The 15,378-nt window shown below is 34.6% G+C and overlaps 1 protein-coding gene across 1 annotated transcript in view; it reads left to right on the top strand.

Annotated features, from left to right (window-relative positions):
* Positions 1–15,378, top strand: part of LOC106873217 (krev interaction trapped protein 1) — a 39,812-nt gene that overhangs the window by 2,440 nt on the left and 21,994 nt on the right. Inside the window, exon 3 of the mRNA XM_089338760.1 lies at positions 12,383–12,770. Coding sequence (XP_089194886.1) covers positions 12,415–12,770 — 356 coding nt within the window. The 5' untranslated portion in view covers positions 12,383–12,414. The remainder of the gene's footprint in view (positions 1–12,382; positions 12,771–15,378) is intronic.

Consider the following 15,378-nt stretch of genomic DNA (forward strand, 5'->3'; position numbering starts at 1 on the left):
CTATTCTGCAATCAGTAATTTTTCAGTTTTGAGTCTTGCACTTCTCAACAGGGTATGAGATGTTTTGGCATTGACTTATTTGGCATCAGACGTTTTAATGTTTCTCTCATTCTTTCCTTTCTGTCACTCACTCCTATCTGTATGTGTATATTTCTGTGCACACATGCATGTGTTTACCTCCAATGCTAAAACTGGCTGAATGTCCAGTCACCTGTTCCAAATCATTTCATTCCATTCTCAACAGGTGCTGCTGTTTTTCTCTATTAGCACTCTGTTTACTTTTTTCAGGTTTTAACCATGTAGGGACTTTTCTTTCTATTGCTTTAACATGGCATTTTGTTGCCTCATTTCTAACTTCTTTTTATCTTCTTGACATTTTCTATTATTTATCACTTCTCTCAACTTCCCATTTTGTATTTGTTAGTTTTCTTGAAGACAGAAAACAGTATTTTTTTTTAGTGGGGTGGGAGCTGCAGCTATTTTTATTAGTTTTCAATTATTCTTTACTAGATAGTTTTTTTTTTTTTTTTGGTCTACATTGAATAGTTGATAATATAGTTTCCTTATTGCCTATTCCTCCTACCTTTCTGTATTTGTGCTAGGTATAATCTTTCTATGTCAGATTTTGGGTGGTGTATTCTAAATACAGCCATTGTTTTTCTTAACTAAACTTGCTAGTTCAATTAGCATCCACCTGAGAATATAATTACAACCTACTACTGGACCAGCTACAATATTATTTATTGCATTTAGTTCTGTTTTGAATATTAATCTAACACATCTTTAACCTTTTTGCATTCAGATTTCTCTGTCAAATGGAATGTTTATTTATCCATGTTGTTTTGAATTCATTATGTATTATCTTGTGGCTTTTAAATTTCAATGATGTTGGTCGTTTACTTTTAGAATGACATTGTATGATAGGTGTGGGAGGTTGAATCTGGCCAGTTTGAACATAAAACAGGGAGAATATTTGGGCCAGATATGGCTGGTTTGAATGCTAAAGGGTTAATATTCCTTCTTAACCATTTCTTTTATTTGTATGTGTTGTACTCTGATACTTTTAATATGAATGTGCTTTTAGCATGAATGCTTGTGATATTAATTACTCACTTAACAACAACAAAGGTAATCACATCAACACTGCTTTTTACACATATTTGCAAGTGTCACATCAAAGAAATATATTCTGGACATAAGCAATGACAGAGGTATGTCACAAAGGACTCCATCTTCTTAGGCAAGACTTTTACCCAAGAGTGGGTAAAGAGAGATCTGATGTTCTGCTTCACAAGGTGGGTGGGGACTTTTTGTATGCCTCCTCAAAAAAATCTGTTAAAGGAAACACTCCCTGACATGTGACACAGCATCCTACCCATTGAGTAAAGAAAAGGCAAATAGGTAGTGTCAGTTTACGTCTTTGAGGCCAGAAACAGGTTGAAATAGTGTGATGCACACCCACCCATAGTTGGGTCAATGCAACTGTCTAGTTGAGGGTGTTGCTAGTGACATTGATACTTGGCTTGTGACCATGTGGCACAATAAAGGTGGATAGTAAATACAAAGACCATGAAGAATGACATGTGGTTGGGAAATGGGGTATGAGTTGTTCGAAAACTGAGGTACAACTGTGTATGTATATATATATATATATATATATATATATATATATATATATATATATATATATATATATATTTTCGCCAGTCCCCAGTCAAATCGTCCAACCCATGCTAGCATGGAAAGCGGACGTTAAATGATGATGATGATATATATATATATATATATATATATATATATATATATATATATTACACTCTCTGAGTGGTTGGCGTTAGGAAGGGCATCCAGCTGTAGAAACTCTGCCAAATTTAGATTGGAGCCTGGTGTTGCCATCCGGTTTCACCAGTCCTCGGTCAAATCGTCCAACCCATGCTAGCATGGAAAGCGGACGTTAAACGATGATGATGATGATATATATATATATATATATATATATATATATATATATATACTATATATAAAACAGAGATGTGTGTGTAATCGCTTTTCACGTGAAATCGACTTCACCAAATGCTTCCATACTTGTAATGCATGAATAATTTGACCTCGGATAAATCTTAGGCTCTTCATTTGATTTTTTAAATTAAAAATAAATAATATTGCTTTATATTTAAGATTCACTTCTTTAAAAAGGTTCCTCAATGTCAACTTCCGGTATTGACGTAACAACCGCAAAAAGCTTCACTTTCTATTTTGTGTGTTTGTGTGTATGAGAGAGAGAGAGTAAATACTACATACACACCGCTCTCTCACTCTGTCTCGCACACATACACACACACACCTTGACTCACTTACACTGTCTCTTACAAATACACACATACATAAATGTATACAAACATATTTACAAAGACACACGTGTGTATGCGCGCGCGTGCGTGTTTGTGAGACAGAGTGTGAGTGAGTCAAGGGCTGTGTTGTCATATGCATACATCCAAAGATGTATGTATATTTATGCATGTACGTATACATGACAACAAACCTCTCTCTCTCACTCACACTCTGTCTCTTACAAACACACACATACATAAATGTATACAAACATATTTACAAAGACACACGTGTGTATGCGTGCGTGCGTGCGTGGAGGGGGCTCCACAATCGCCATTTATTTCAATTACTCTTCTGAGGATATTCACGTAAATCATTTTTTTCATTTAATCATCATCATCGTTTAACGTCCGCTTTCCATGTTAGCATGGGTTGGACGATTTGACTAAGGACTGGTGAAACTGGATGGCAACACCAGGCTCCAATCTAATTTGGCAGAGTTTCTACAGCTGGATGCCCTTCCTAACGCCAACCACTCAGAGAGTGTAGTGGGTGCTTTTACGTGTCACCCGCACGAAGGCCAGTCAGGCGGTACTGGCAACGGCCACGCTCGAAATGGTGTATTTTATGTGCCACCCGCACACGAGCCAGTCCAGGGGCACTGGCAACGATCCCCATTTTAATTTTCGTAAAAGTTTCCAAGTACCAATGAGGCTTTTTGGCACATCTTCAATTTTCCCCATTCATGAGAGGCGCCCAGCCATCATTCATCTGAGAGTCCATCTACAGAATATCCTCAAATTTCTATACAGCATATTTTGCCTTTTTTTCTTCAAGTATATAAGCAACAATTTCATTCCCGAGCAACGCCGGGTGCCTCTGCTAGTATATATATATATATTTATTTATTTATTTATGTGTTTCAGCCAAGTGGCTGCGGTCATGCTGGTGCACCACCGTGAGTGGAAGAATACAGCAGGGTTCGCCACCATCCCCTGCCGGAGCCTCGTGGAGCTTTAGGTGTTTTCGCTCAATAAACACTCACAACGCCCGGTCTGGGAATCGAAGCCGCGATCCTATGACCGCGAGTCCGCTGCCCTAACAACTAGGCATATAGATTTAATCAAAAGATTAAATGTGGTACTTAAAATGTTTGAGGCACCAGAATTTGGTAGGGTAAAAACCAAAAACAAAATCAAGAGATTTGGTGAATAAAATTTGAAGAAAAGCAACAAAAATTCAATTGGTTATAGCAGTACATACGTTTCGTACAAGCTCCATTTATTCATGTAGTGTTCTCACTACATGAATAAATGAAGTTTGTACGAAACGTACATACTGCTATAACCTATTGAATTTTTGTTGCTTTTCTTCAAATTATATATATATATATATATATATATATGTGTGTGTGTGTGTTTTTATATTATTAATAAATTCATAAACTTATCAATAATATTCTCAGGAAATCAATATTTAATATTTCGAAAGATATATATCCAATATGACATGGTAATATAATAAATTTAAAATATACGAAATATAAATATAAATATGTATAAAAATATGAATGTAGATAAAGATACATGTGAATATAAATGCGTATAAAAATTTATGCGTAATTAAGCATGAATATTATATCAATATCCGCGAAACGATCGTCAGATGTTTAATTTTTTTAATTTTAGGTTTTTTTATATTTTAGACTTTATAATATTCATGCTTAATTACGCATAAATTTTTATACGCATTTATATTCACATGTATCTTTACCTACATTCATATTTTTATACATATTTATATTTATATTTCGTATATTTTAAATTTATTATATTACCATGTCATATTGGATATATATCTTTCGAAATATAAAATATTGATTTCCTGAGAATATTATTGATAAGTTTATGAATTTATTAATAATATAAAAATATATATATATATATATATATATATATATATATATATATATATATATTTATTTGCTCAAAATAATAGAGCACTCAATGTAAGTTCAGTTACATATTCTTTATAAAAGTTATATATATATATATATATATATATATATGTATATATATGGAGTAAGTTAAAAGTATGATCGTTTTTTAGACCACTGAGTTTGCATCAGAGTACCCTACTACACTGACCATCATCTCACACTTGATCCCTCAAGACTATATGATCATTCCAAAGTTTTGCTCAGTTATGGATTCAAAAACTCAACCAGTAAGGTTAGTGGTAAAGGTTGAGAGCCCAGCTGTTATACTTGTGACAGCAAGAGCCACTTGAGGTCTTTCTGCCCCAAAGATTTCAGAAGTTATAGAAAGAAAAAGGGCAACAAGCAGCAGAAAACCAGCAACAACAAAAAGCTAAAGGTTGCTGTCCCAACAGCACTGCCTGTCTTATCGCTAGTTGCAACTCTAAGACTAGTCAGAATATTCACTTCATCATCTGTCTCAGAAATTAGTGAATATAGTTATGTAGTGTGTCAATATAATTAACTATTCCCTCTCTCCTAAATTTGAGACTTTGTTTTCAAGTCACTCTTTAAAACACTGAATTCTACCAACATCATTATCCCTTCATCTTGTGATGTGGGTAACAAAATGCAGAAAGAGCAAGAGGAAAACTGCCAGAAAGTGAAGACAACTGCCAAATGGCAAGAACAGAAAAAATACACCCCACCACCTCAAGAGAACTCCAGACTGCTTATTAGAATAATTTTCCAATTTTACTAAATATTGTACTTGAACAACTTCCAAGCCCTTTTTCACCTCCTCCAGCCTGAAATGTTCATGGGCTCTTTGAGGATGAAAAATCTTCATTTCCTGGAGGAAATGTGTGAGATGATAATCAGTGTAGTAGGGAACTCTGACGCAAACTCAGTGGTCTAAAAAATGATCACATTTTTAACTTACTCCATATATATATATATATATATATATATATATCGTACATTATATATATATATATATAAAGCATGATTTATTCATGATAAGAGTTGTTCAAAAACTGTGGTACTACAGTATATATATATATATATATATATATATATATATATATACTAGCAGAGGCACCCGGCGTTGCTCGGGAATGAAATTGTTGCTTATATACTTGAAGAAAAAAGGCAAAATATGCTGTATAGAAATTTGAGGATATTCTGTAGATGGACTCTCAGATGAATGATGGCTGGGCGCCTCTCATGAATGGGGAAAATTGAAGATGTGCCAAAAAGCCTCATTGGTACTTGGAAACTTTTACGAAAATTAAAATGGGGATCGTTGCCAGTGCCCCTGGACTGGCTCTTGTGCGGGTGGCACATAAAATACACCCTTTCGAGCGTGGCCGTTGCCAGTACCGCCTGACTGGCCTTCGTGCGGGTGACACGTAAAAGCACCCACTACACTCTCTGAGTGGTTGGCGTTAGGAAGGGCATCCAGCTGTAGAAACTCTGCCAAATTAGATTGGAGCCTGGTGTTGCCATCCGGTTTCACCAGTCCTCAGTCAAATCGTCCAACCCATGCTAGCATGGAAAGCGGACGTTAAACGATGATGATGATGATTAAATGAAAAAAATGATTTACGTGAATATCCTCAGAAGAGTAATTGAAATAAATGGCGATTGTGGAGCCCCCCCCTCCACGCACGCGCGCACGCATACACACGTGTGTCTTTGTAAATATGTTTGTATACATTTATGTATGTGTGTGTTTGTAAGAGACAGAGTGTGAGTGAGAGAGAGAGGTTTGTTATGTATACGTACATGCATAAATATACATATATCTTTGGATGTATGCATATGACAACACAGCCCTTGACTCACTCACACTATGTATCTTACAAACACGCACGCGCGCGCATACACACGTGTGTCTTTGTAAATATGTTTGTATACATTTATGTATGTGTGTGTTTGTAAGAGACAGAGTGTGAGTGAGAGAGAGAGAGGTTTGTTGTCATGTATACGTACATGCATAATATACATACATCTTTGGATGTATGCATATGACAACACAGCCCTTGACTCACTCACACTCTGTCTCTTACAAACACGCATGCGCGCGCATATACACGTGTCTTTGTAAATATGTTTGTATACATTTATGTATGTGTGTATTTGTAAGAGACAGTGTAAGTGAGTCAAGGTGTGTGTGTGTATGTGTGTGAGACAGAGTGAGAGAGCGGTGTGTATGTAGTATTTACTCTCTCTCTCTCTCTCTCTCTCTCTCCCTCTCTCTCATACACACGAACACACAAAATAGAAAGTGAAGCTTTTTGCGGTTGTTACGTCAATACCGGAAGTTGACATTGAGGAACCTTTTTAAAGAAGTGAATCTTAAATATAAAGCAATATTATTTATTTTTAATTTAAAAAATCAAATGAAGAGCCTAAGATTTATCCGAGGTCAAATTATTCATGCATTACAAGTATGGAAGCATTTGGTGAAGTCGATTTCACGTGAAAAGCGATTACACACACTTCTCTGTTTTATATATAGTATATATATATATATATATATATATATATATATATATATTTAATAATAAGGGTAAAAATTGATAATATTCAATTAAAACCAGTGGTCTAGCATATTTAAAAGAATCCGAAGATTAAAATCATATTACATACAAAATTAAGAGGAATGACCAGCAAAAGTGGACTCCTATATGCTAGAAATAGATGCCAAATCACCTAACCACGAAGAATATGTTCTCAAGAAAAAAATTTCAGCGTGGTTAGGTGATTTGGCATCTATTTCTAGCATATAGGAGTCCACTTTTGCTGGTCATTCCTCTTAATTTTGTATATATATATATATATATATATATATATATAAGGTGTGATGGGTAAATTGTCACCATTTAATATTTTTAATTTCATGCTTGCGCATTGTTTTTGATTTTGTCAACTACACAGTATCGGAGGGTCTGTTGGGCACCATCTGTGAGAAAAACAACACCATGACACAATTCACTCTGACAGAAATTTGTAAAAAACATACTGTACTGCTTGGCATTTGCATCGGAAGCTCCAATACGAACATTTCAGAGTGTTTGGGTGTCAATCTGAGGACATATACTGAGAGTGATAAAAATCAAACATCCAGTCAACATCATGGTGTCTGGAGTGATTAGTAATTTTGGTAACATTATACTTCCATTCATCTTCCCACATGGCCTCACACTCAACATGGAGGCCTACATCAAGTGCTGCCCTGGGTCGTCTGGAGGCTGTGGTTGAAGCTAATAGCGATTTTATTGAATATATTTATTCCTTAGTATTTCAAGATACTTTTATGTAATTTTGGTAAATATATCTGTCAAAGTGAGATGTCAGTGTTTTTTTTTTTCATTTTTATGTAATTTAGATGACAGTTTATTCACCACACTCTGTATATATATATACTTATATATTCCATATTTATATCCCCTTTATTTTTATATAAATTGTCTGTCTGTCTTCACACTTTTGTAATCACTATGTCTCCATCATTGTATGAGTGTGCCTGTGTAAAAGAAGTTTTATTATCATTATTTAAGGCTTTGAGCTGGTAGAATTGCTAGCACGCCAGGCAAAATGCTAAACAGTATTTCATCTGTCTTCACGTTCTGAGTTCAAATTTCACTGAGGTCAACTTTTCCTTTCGTCCTTTCAAGGTCAATAAACTAAATACCAGTTGAGTACTGGGATTAATGTAATCGACTATTCCCGTTCCCCAAATTTTGGGCCCTGTGCCTATAGTAGAAAGGATTATTATTATTTCGACCCTCTTCCTGTACATTCTGCAGAGGTCCAATGCAGTTGTGTGGTATATATTCTTTTTCACTGGGTTGGTATTCAATGCCTGGTCCTGGGCCGTGATGATTAGGCTTTCTGTATTCTTTTTTAGATCACCCTTGTTGAGCCACCTTCCTAGTCATTTAATTTATTGGTTTCACAGTGGAACTGACCATGTAATTCCATACGGAGTAGGGTTTCTTCTCTCACGTTAGCTGTTCTTGTTCAGAATTCATGAGCACTCTCAATTATTATTATTATTATTATTATTATTATCATTATTATTATTATTAGCATGGTGGAATGGCAGAATCATTAGAGCATTAGACAAAAATGCTTTGATATTTGTTCCGGCCTTTATGTCTGAATTCAAATCTTGCCAAGGTCAACTTTGCCTTCCATATTTTTGGGGATCAAATAATAGAATTGATCTCATCAACCAGACCCTCCCCTCAAAATTCTTATCTTGTACCTAGTGGTGGCTTGTAGATAAAATTAGTGGGGGTGCTGCTTCAGAAAATTTTTAGCCGTTGTTTTAATATTGTGTTAAAGGAAACAAACATAAAAAGAAAATTTATACATAAACTTGATCGGTTCGCGTTTTAGCCACTGCTGGGTAGTGTGTTTAATTTGTTCACTGAACACCACCATGAATACCCTCTTGTTTTTCAAAAATCCCACCTAAATCACAAAATAAGTGTGGCGAAATGTGCCCTATTTTTCAAATCCTGGCAGCAACACTGAAGCTGGAAGCAGTATAATAATCTAATTCTACACTCTATCACATTCAAGGAATATAAACATGTTTTTAAGCACAACACATGCAGAGTCAAAAAGAAACACTACCTTTCACTGGAACACAAGAGTCGGCACTGTTGTTCACACAATGCTCTCTCTCCCTAGCGTGAAGCTTCCTATCTCGAACATGTGAGCATGCGCACAACAGCCAAACACTGTGTCGCTGGAACTGTGACGCATGCAGTTCTGTTCAAGGATTTTTGTATTTTTTTCATAAACTAGGGGATGGCTACTGACATTAAGCTTAAGGATTATATAATGTACAAGTATAAAGAAAGAATTAAAGAAAAAGGACTGATTATATTGAATGTTATCGATAATCTCAAGTGGAAATAGGGGATGCTGCAGTTCCTATACACGTGTCATCACTGCTTGTACCTAAATTAGAAACTGTTTTAAGTTGATGGAGTAGTAGAAATGGTAAAGTGTGAGATACAATACTTTGCAACATTTAGTTATGGCACTTTGCAGTCTTGGTTCAAATCTTGTCAAAATCTACTTTGCCTTTCATCTTGCTGGAGGTCAATAAAATAAGTACCAGTCACATACTGCAGTTGATTTAATCAGTCAACACCGTCTCCCAAACTTGTGGCCCTGTGCCTATGTTAGGAACAATTATTATATTGTGTTGTTAACCTTCATACAATGTTTCTATTGTAGTTCTAAAACATGTGTGCAATATTGTCTTTTGTATGCTACATCTGTTTCATTGTGTCGTTAGTATTATTTTGCTGTTTCTTATGTTAAAACTGTGTTGTATCTTCTGTGGTCTATATGTGTTATGTGAATTGTGTTAATTTGTTGGGTGGTGATTGTATTACATATGTTGTATACATTGTGTTAAATAAGGAGAGGGTAACAAGTGTGTAGAGTATTGTGTTATATTATTGGGTAACAATTGTTTACAACATGGAGTGTGTCAGTTTGTAGTGGTGCATGAGATATCTTATAGGTGTTGGTTATGTCTGGTTATGTATGTAATGCGTTATTTTATTATGTAGTAATTGTAGTGTATGAATTATGTGGGCTTTATTATATTATGCGGGTGGTGATTGTATAAAGCAGTGGTTTTCAATATTTTGTTTTCACAGTATACTGGAAATCAGACAAAACAATTACTGGCACACTTCACATGAAGGTTAAAAATTGCTGGCTCACTCTGCAAGCAAAATTAAAAATATAAAGAAAAATATAAAAAAAAAAAACTACAACATGCCTTTAACCCTTTAGCATTCAGATGACTCAGTCACATGCAGTGCTTATTTTTACATATTGTTTTTTAGAATTAATCATGAATTATAATTGTAGCTTCGAGAAAATGACACATTTGGATAGGTGTAAGAGGCTGGTTCTAGTCAGTTTGATTATAAACAAGTAGAATATTTGAGCTGGATATGGCTGATTTAAATGCTAAAGGGTTAACACATTCTTCTAAACACTCAAGCATTAGTATGAAGTTTCTAAAAGCTGAAATTATATTTTTGAAAATCTACGGTGAACTATTCCATACAGGAACCACTGCTGTAGAATGTGTTGTGAGAGCTATTTTATTGAGTGGTGACTGCATAGAATATTTGTGTTGTGCAGAGAGTGCACTGTGAGAATTATTATTGTCTATGATTTTGTGTTTTGAAACCATACCTAATTTATTATTACAATTGATCGTGTATTCCCATAGTGTATCAGGAGGGCCTCCTAGAAAACTTAGGAAAGGAGAAACAAGACAGCTTTTTTTTCTCCAGGAGTCCTCTCAAAATTAAAGTGGGGGTGTTGAGATTTTTTTTTATGAAGGTCCCAATAAATTGCTACCAACCTTCTATGAATATCCATACCCTGAACTGATGTAATATCTGAATCCCCCTTACTTTTGAGAAACAAATAATGATTGGTGACAGGAAGCACATCCAACCATAAAATCCCATCTCCAATAACTCCTGTCTGAACTCATGTCTTCATGAACAAGCATATGACATACTATACTCAGTTTATTCATCAAAAATTACTGCTACACAGCATTTTGCTTCTCATACTACTTAAAATAGTGTACCTTACAAATAGGAAAGCTTTTTGTTGCCGTAAAAATAGCTTTTCTCCTGACATTTTAGACTTCTACCATTCCTTTTGAACTTGTATAATACCACTGGCTTTTCTTTTTGCTCTAATTCCATTGTCACCTCGATAACAAAAACTAATTTACTGTTTCCACTGCTTATTACTTAACTATCTGAAATAGCCTTTGAAATATACTTGAGCAATAGGGGTTTTCTGTTGTTGTTTTTTTAAGATTTAACCAATGATTAAATCGAAGTTTTGGGGCCAATGTCTAGCATCATCATCAACTTTATCATCATCTCTACACCTTTTATTTCTATGCTTTGGTGAGTCGAATAGGTCTGTCTCAAGCTGAAAACTTCTGTGCAAGGTTGGTACAGCTTTCAAATATATAGCTTGGGAATATAAATCAAAATTTATAAAATTGAGATTAATATCTTATAGGTACAGCTTTCAAAATAGCTTTTTGAAATTATATGGAAGGTGCTCGAACTATCTAAGCATGGAGATTGGAGGTTTTATATATACACATATATATATATATATATATATATATATATATATATATATATATAGCTTGTGAATATAAATCAAAATTTATAAAATTGAGATTAATATCTTATAGGTACTTGTCATAGCAAACTCGGGTAGAATTTGAACTCAAAACAGTATGACAAGTTTTTGAAAATATTAGAGTTTTCAACCAGTCAATTAGTTATTGATCTATCTACCTTTGACAAATATAAATAGGGAGCCCCTAAGTGATTCCATGATCTAGAAATATCACCCTATCATCCTAAAAAGGAAGAGGGCACACATTATATAATATTGTAGTAACGCCGTGCGCATGCGTAGTCTCATGCATGCGTGGAATTAAACAACCAAGCGTTCTCGCTTCTATTCTATCTCTTTCTCGGTCGGCCGGCCATGAGCATGGACGTGTCAAGCAGTGTCTTCAACATTCCAACCTGGAGACAGACTCTTTCTTGCTGGCCAGCAATAGAGCATGGACGTGTTTAGCTGTCACTCTCCATCTTTCGGACTTGCACTCGACAGCTCGCTTACATCTACATACCAACGTCCTAACAACTATGCTCACACACACAGAAGCTGTAACAACAAACAAGAGCTAAAGATGTATATATTTACCATCTGAATAAATGTTGTTTAAGTTGATAGTCCGGAGTTCAGCGTTCCGTTATATTCTTAATTTTATATAGGAAAGTCAGGTATACATCTAATGATGGATAACCAACTTTCCTATAATATAATCTGGGATATACTATAGGTAGAAAAAAAGATAGGAACATTATAACTGGAGTGTTTTTGAACATAGGTTTATTCAACTAGCATCAATTTTAGATTAAACAGCAATAACAAGCATGGAACAATAATTTTCTTTATTTACATTCTCTTCTCCAGTTATATCCTAAGTAAATGAAGTTACTGCTCCAATGGAGGTGGTTGTGGCTGTAATTAAGCCCAAAAAAAGTGTCAGCAGTTTCTCTTCTCGAGAGTTTCATCCCAGCAACTATTCCATTTTATTAGTGGAGAGTAAAGCTGCTTTGCATGCTGAATGGGGCAAACCTATCCGCTCTCTACCCATGTTCTCTCTGAAGAGAGATGAAGAACCGAGAGAGGTGATTCTTAACTACCTTTACCAGATGACTGGAGAAAAATCAGATGGTATCAAAGGTAAGCTGGGGTTTTTTTTTGTTTCTTTTTTTCAATTTAACTTTATGAAAAATTATTGTTATGCTGTGGATATAAACATGATTTTATGCACACGTCCATATATATGTGTGCCTCTGTGTTACTTCAGTTTATTTTAGCTATTACAAGTACATGTTGGATTGTGTATATTTTATCATTCTAATAATTTCCCCATGTTTACATTATTTTAGAGGCTTTATTTCTTTGAAGTTAAAAAGTGATAAATTGAAACTTTATTATTGGTATTGTGCCACTGATCAAACATATACCGTATTTTTGTATATGTAAGGTACGCCACAATTTCGGCAAGCCTAATCTGCAAGAAAAACCTGCAGCCAAACCCAAATCACCAAGCTGAATATTTCACATTTTCATATATAGGAACCATGAAAATTTAGACTGATGCCCTTTTGTAAGCTATTTATGGTAGGCTAAGTTGCAATACTTTCCTTAACTCTATATAAGGTGGTGAGGGACTTTTGAGGGGAATTTCCGGATAAGAATGTGTGCTTTACATACCAGAAAATATGGTAACTGCTTGCTTCAGTCACCTAACTCAAAGATTTCATTTAACTGTATATTTAGTGCAGCTAAAAGAATATTCAACAGTAAAACACCAATGATTGAAAGTGGACAAAATTTTCAAAACTAAAATACTTCAGTAAAAATATTTCAAAATCAGTAATTTTTGTACAAATATTGTATTTTTATACTTTATGTATTCAGCCTTTCACCACCACACATTTTTGTATGCGCTGTTCAGTCATTTTTAAGTCAGAAATCTAAATTCTAAAATCTTGAGGACAAGCATGTCATTAAACCAGTGAGAGATAACTTTCATCTTGGAGTGGATCCCCATCTGTTATCAATAACATTCCTAGGATATCCAGAGATGTGTGGTTAAGAAGTTTGTTTCACAACCACATGGTTTTGGGTTCAGTCCCATTGCATGTCAACTTGGACAAGTATCTTCTGCTATTTCCCTAGAGCAATCAAATCCTTGTGGGTGGATTTGGTAGTGGGGAAACTATAAAAAAAAAAACCCATCATATACATGTATGTGTATTTGTGCCCCCTTGTTTTGACATGTGATAGCTGTCATTCATTTCCAATATTTTGTGAGAACATGGAAACAGGTGAGGGTTAATAACAAGACAATTGGCTGTTGAAGATCTGACTCATGCAAGCATGGAAGAGTGGACATTAAAATGATAATGAGTCTTGATAGTGGAGGCAACTTGGGAGAAGTGGTGATATAAATTAAAAGAAAGAGCTGCAGTTTGTAAATAAAAAATTAGTATATAGATTACAGTTCTCTTATTTATTAAATTATTACAATAATAGTTTAGCATGGAACTTTAAAATTATTAGAGGTATCTGATGGATTTGATGTTGTCCGGTTCCAATTTTTTTATATATGTTTCTCCTCTGAGTTTCCAAATTTACAAAACCATCAAAGATAGCAAACTATATTTTAGCTATTGCCATCTCCTCTATGTTGGGCTTATTGTCCAAGAATTCAGATGACATTTAAAGGAATATTTAGTTGTTGCACTTTAAGCATTGTAAATATGGGCTTTTATTACAGGTTTTCTTGTGATTGCTTAATATTCACAGTTAACTTTACTGGAAAAGATGCTTAGTATTGAGAGCCAATTGAATAGTTAGAGGAAAAAACCAAAAAAACTGCAATACTGTGGATACTCTGTTTCAATTTGATCTGAAAACATGCAGACCCTTCTGAACATACACTCATCCTAACCTATTAAATTAGGAAAGAACACATTGGATAATATAGCCCTATGTATCCTTAAAACTATCAGATGGTCATAGCTCTGTCACAGCATACTTGGGGTTAAACATCATCATGTTGCTTAGTTGTGTGGGATCAAACTAATATGCATCCGCTTACATCCAGCATATTTTAGTATGTTAAAATGTTTGGGCAAGTGCATTATAGTACTAATACACATTTTGTTTTTTTACTACTCTGAGTTTCTCAATTGGCAGTCTTCCAGGCAACAGAGTGAAACTTCTGCTTTCAGTAAATGAATAAATGAACTCTACAGCTGTATACTGAGTATGAGTACACTCTTCATCTTTCATTTACATATTCCAAAATACAGACATACTCACAATGTATTTATGCATGGATGGAGAGAGTGTCCAACCTAGCACTGGTTTGACCATTAAAATAAGCATATGCTTAGAGCATCAAGGGAAGCAGAGCACCACAGAAATGGTAAATGGTTTTATGGCACAAGGAAATCACTTAAAACTTGCTAAAATAATATTTATGTAATTGGAAATGTAATTTTGAAGTGTTCATGGTGTCATGGTAAAGCTCTGATCAAAGACTTTGCAATTAAAAAAATGTAGGAGAAAACTTTTCAAATATAAATAAAAAAAGTGGAAGTATACAAAACTAAACACTATTTTCCATCTTGCTGTTAGTTTAGTTTCAGTTTGAGAAATAAATAATTTACATTATGGTCTGTTTATATTTTGAATTATATATATTTAGGAGAATCAAAATCTTTTACATGCTTAGGGCCTCTATGGGTTTTAATCCTATGTTATTTGGAAAAACTGGTTTATGAAAAGAACAATGATACATTGTGTAATCATTATATTCTATGTTAATTTTTTTTTCCTGAATGTTTGTATGGGTTGTCTCACACTTATCACAGTCCTTTGTTATCTGG

The sequence above is a fragment of the Octopus bimaculoides genome, chromosome 2 (assembly GCF_046866305.1).
Source record: "Octopus bimaculoides isolate indiv1 chromosome 2, ASM4686630v1, whole genome shotgun sequence".
Taxonomy (NCBI): Eukaryota; Metazoa; Mollusca; class Cephalopoda; order Octopoda; family Octopodidae; genus Octopus; species Octopus bimaculoides.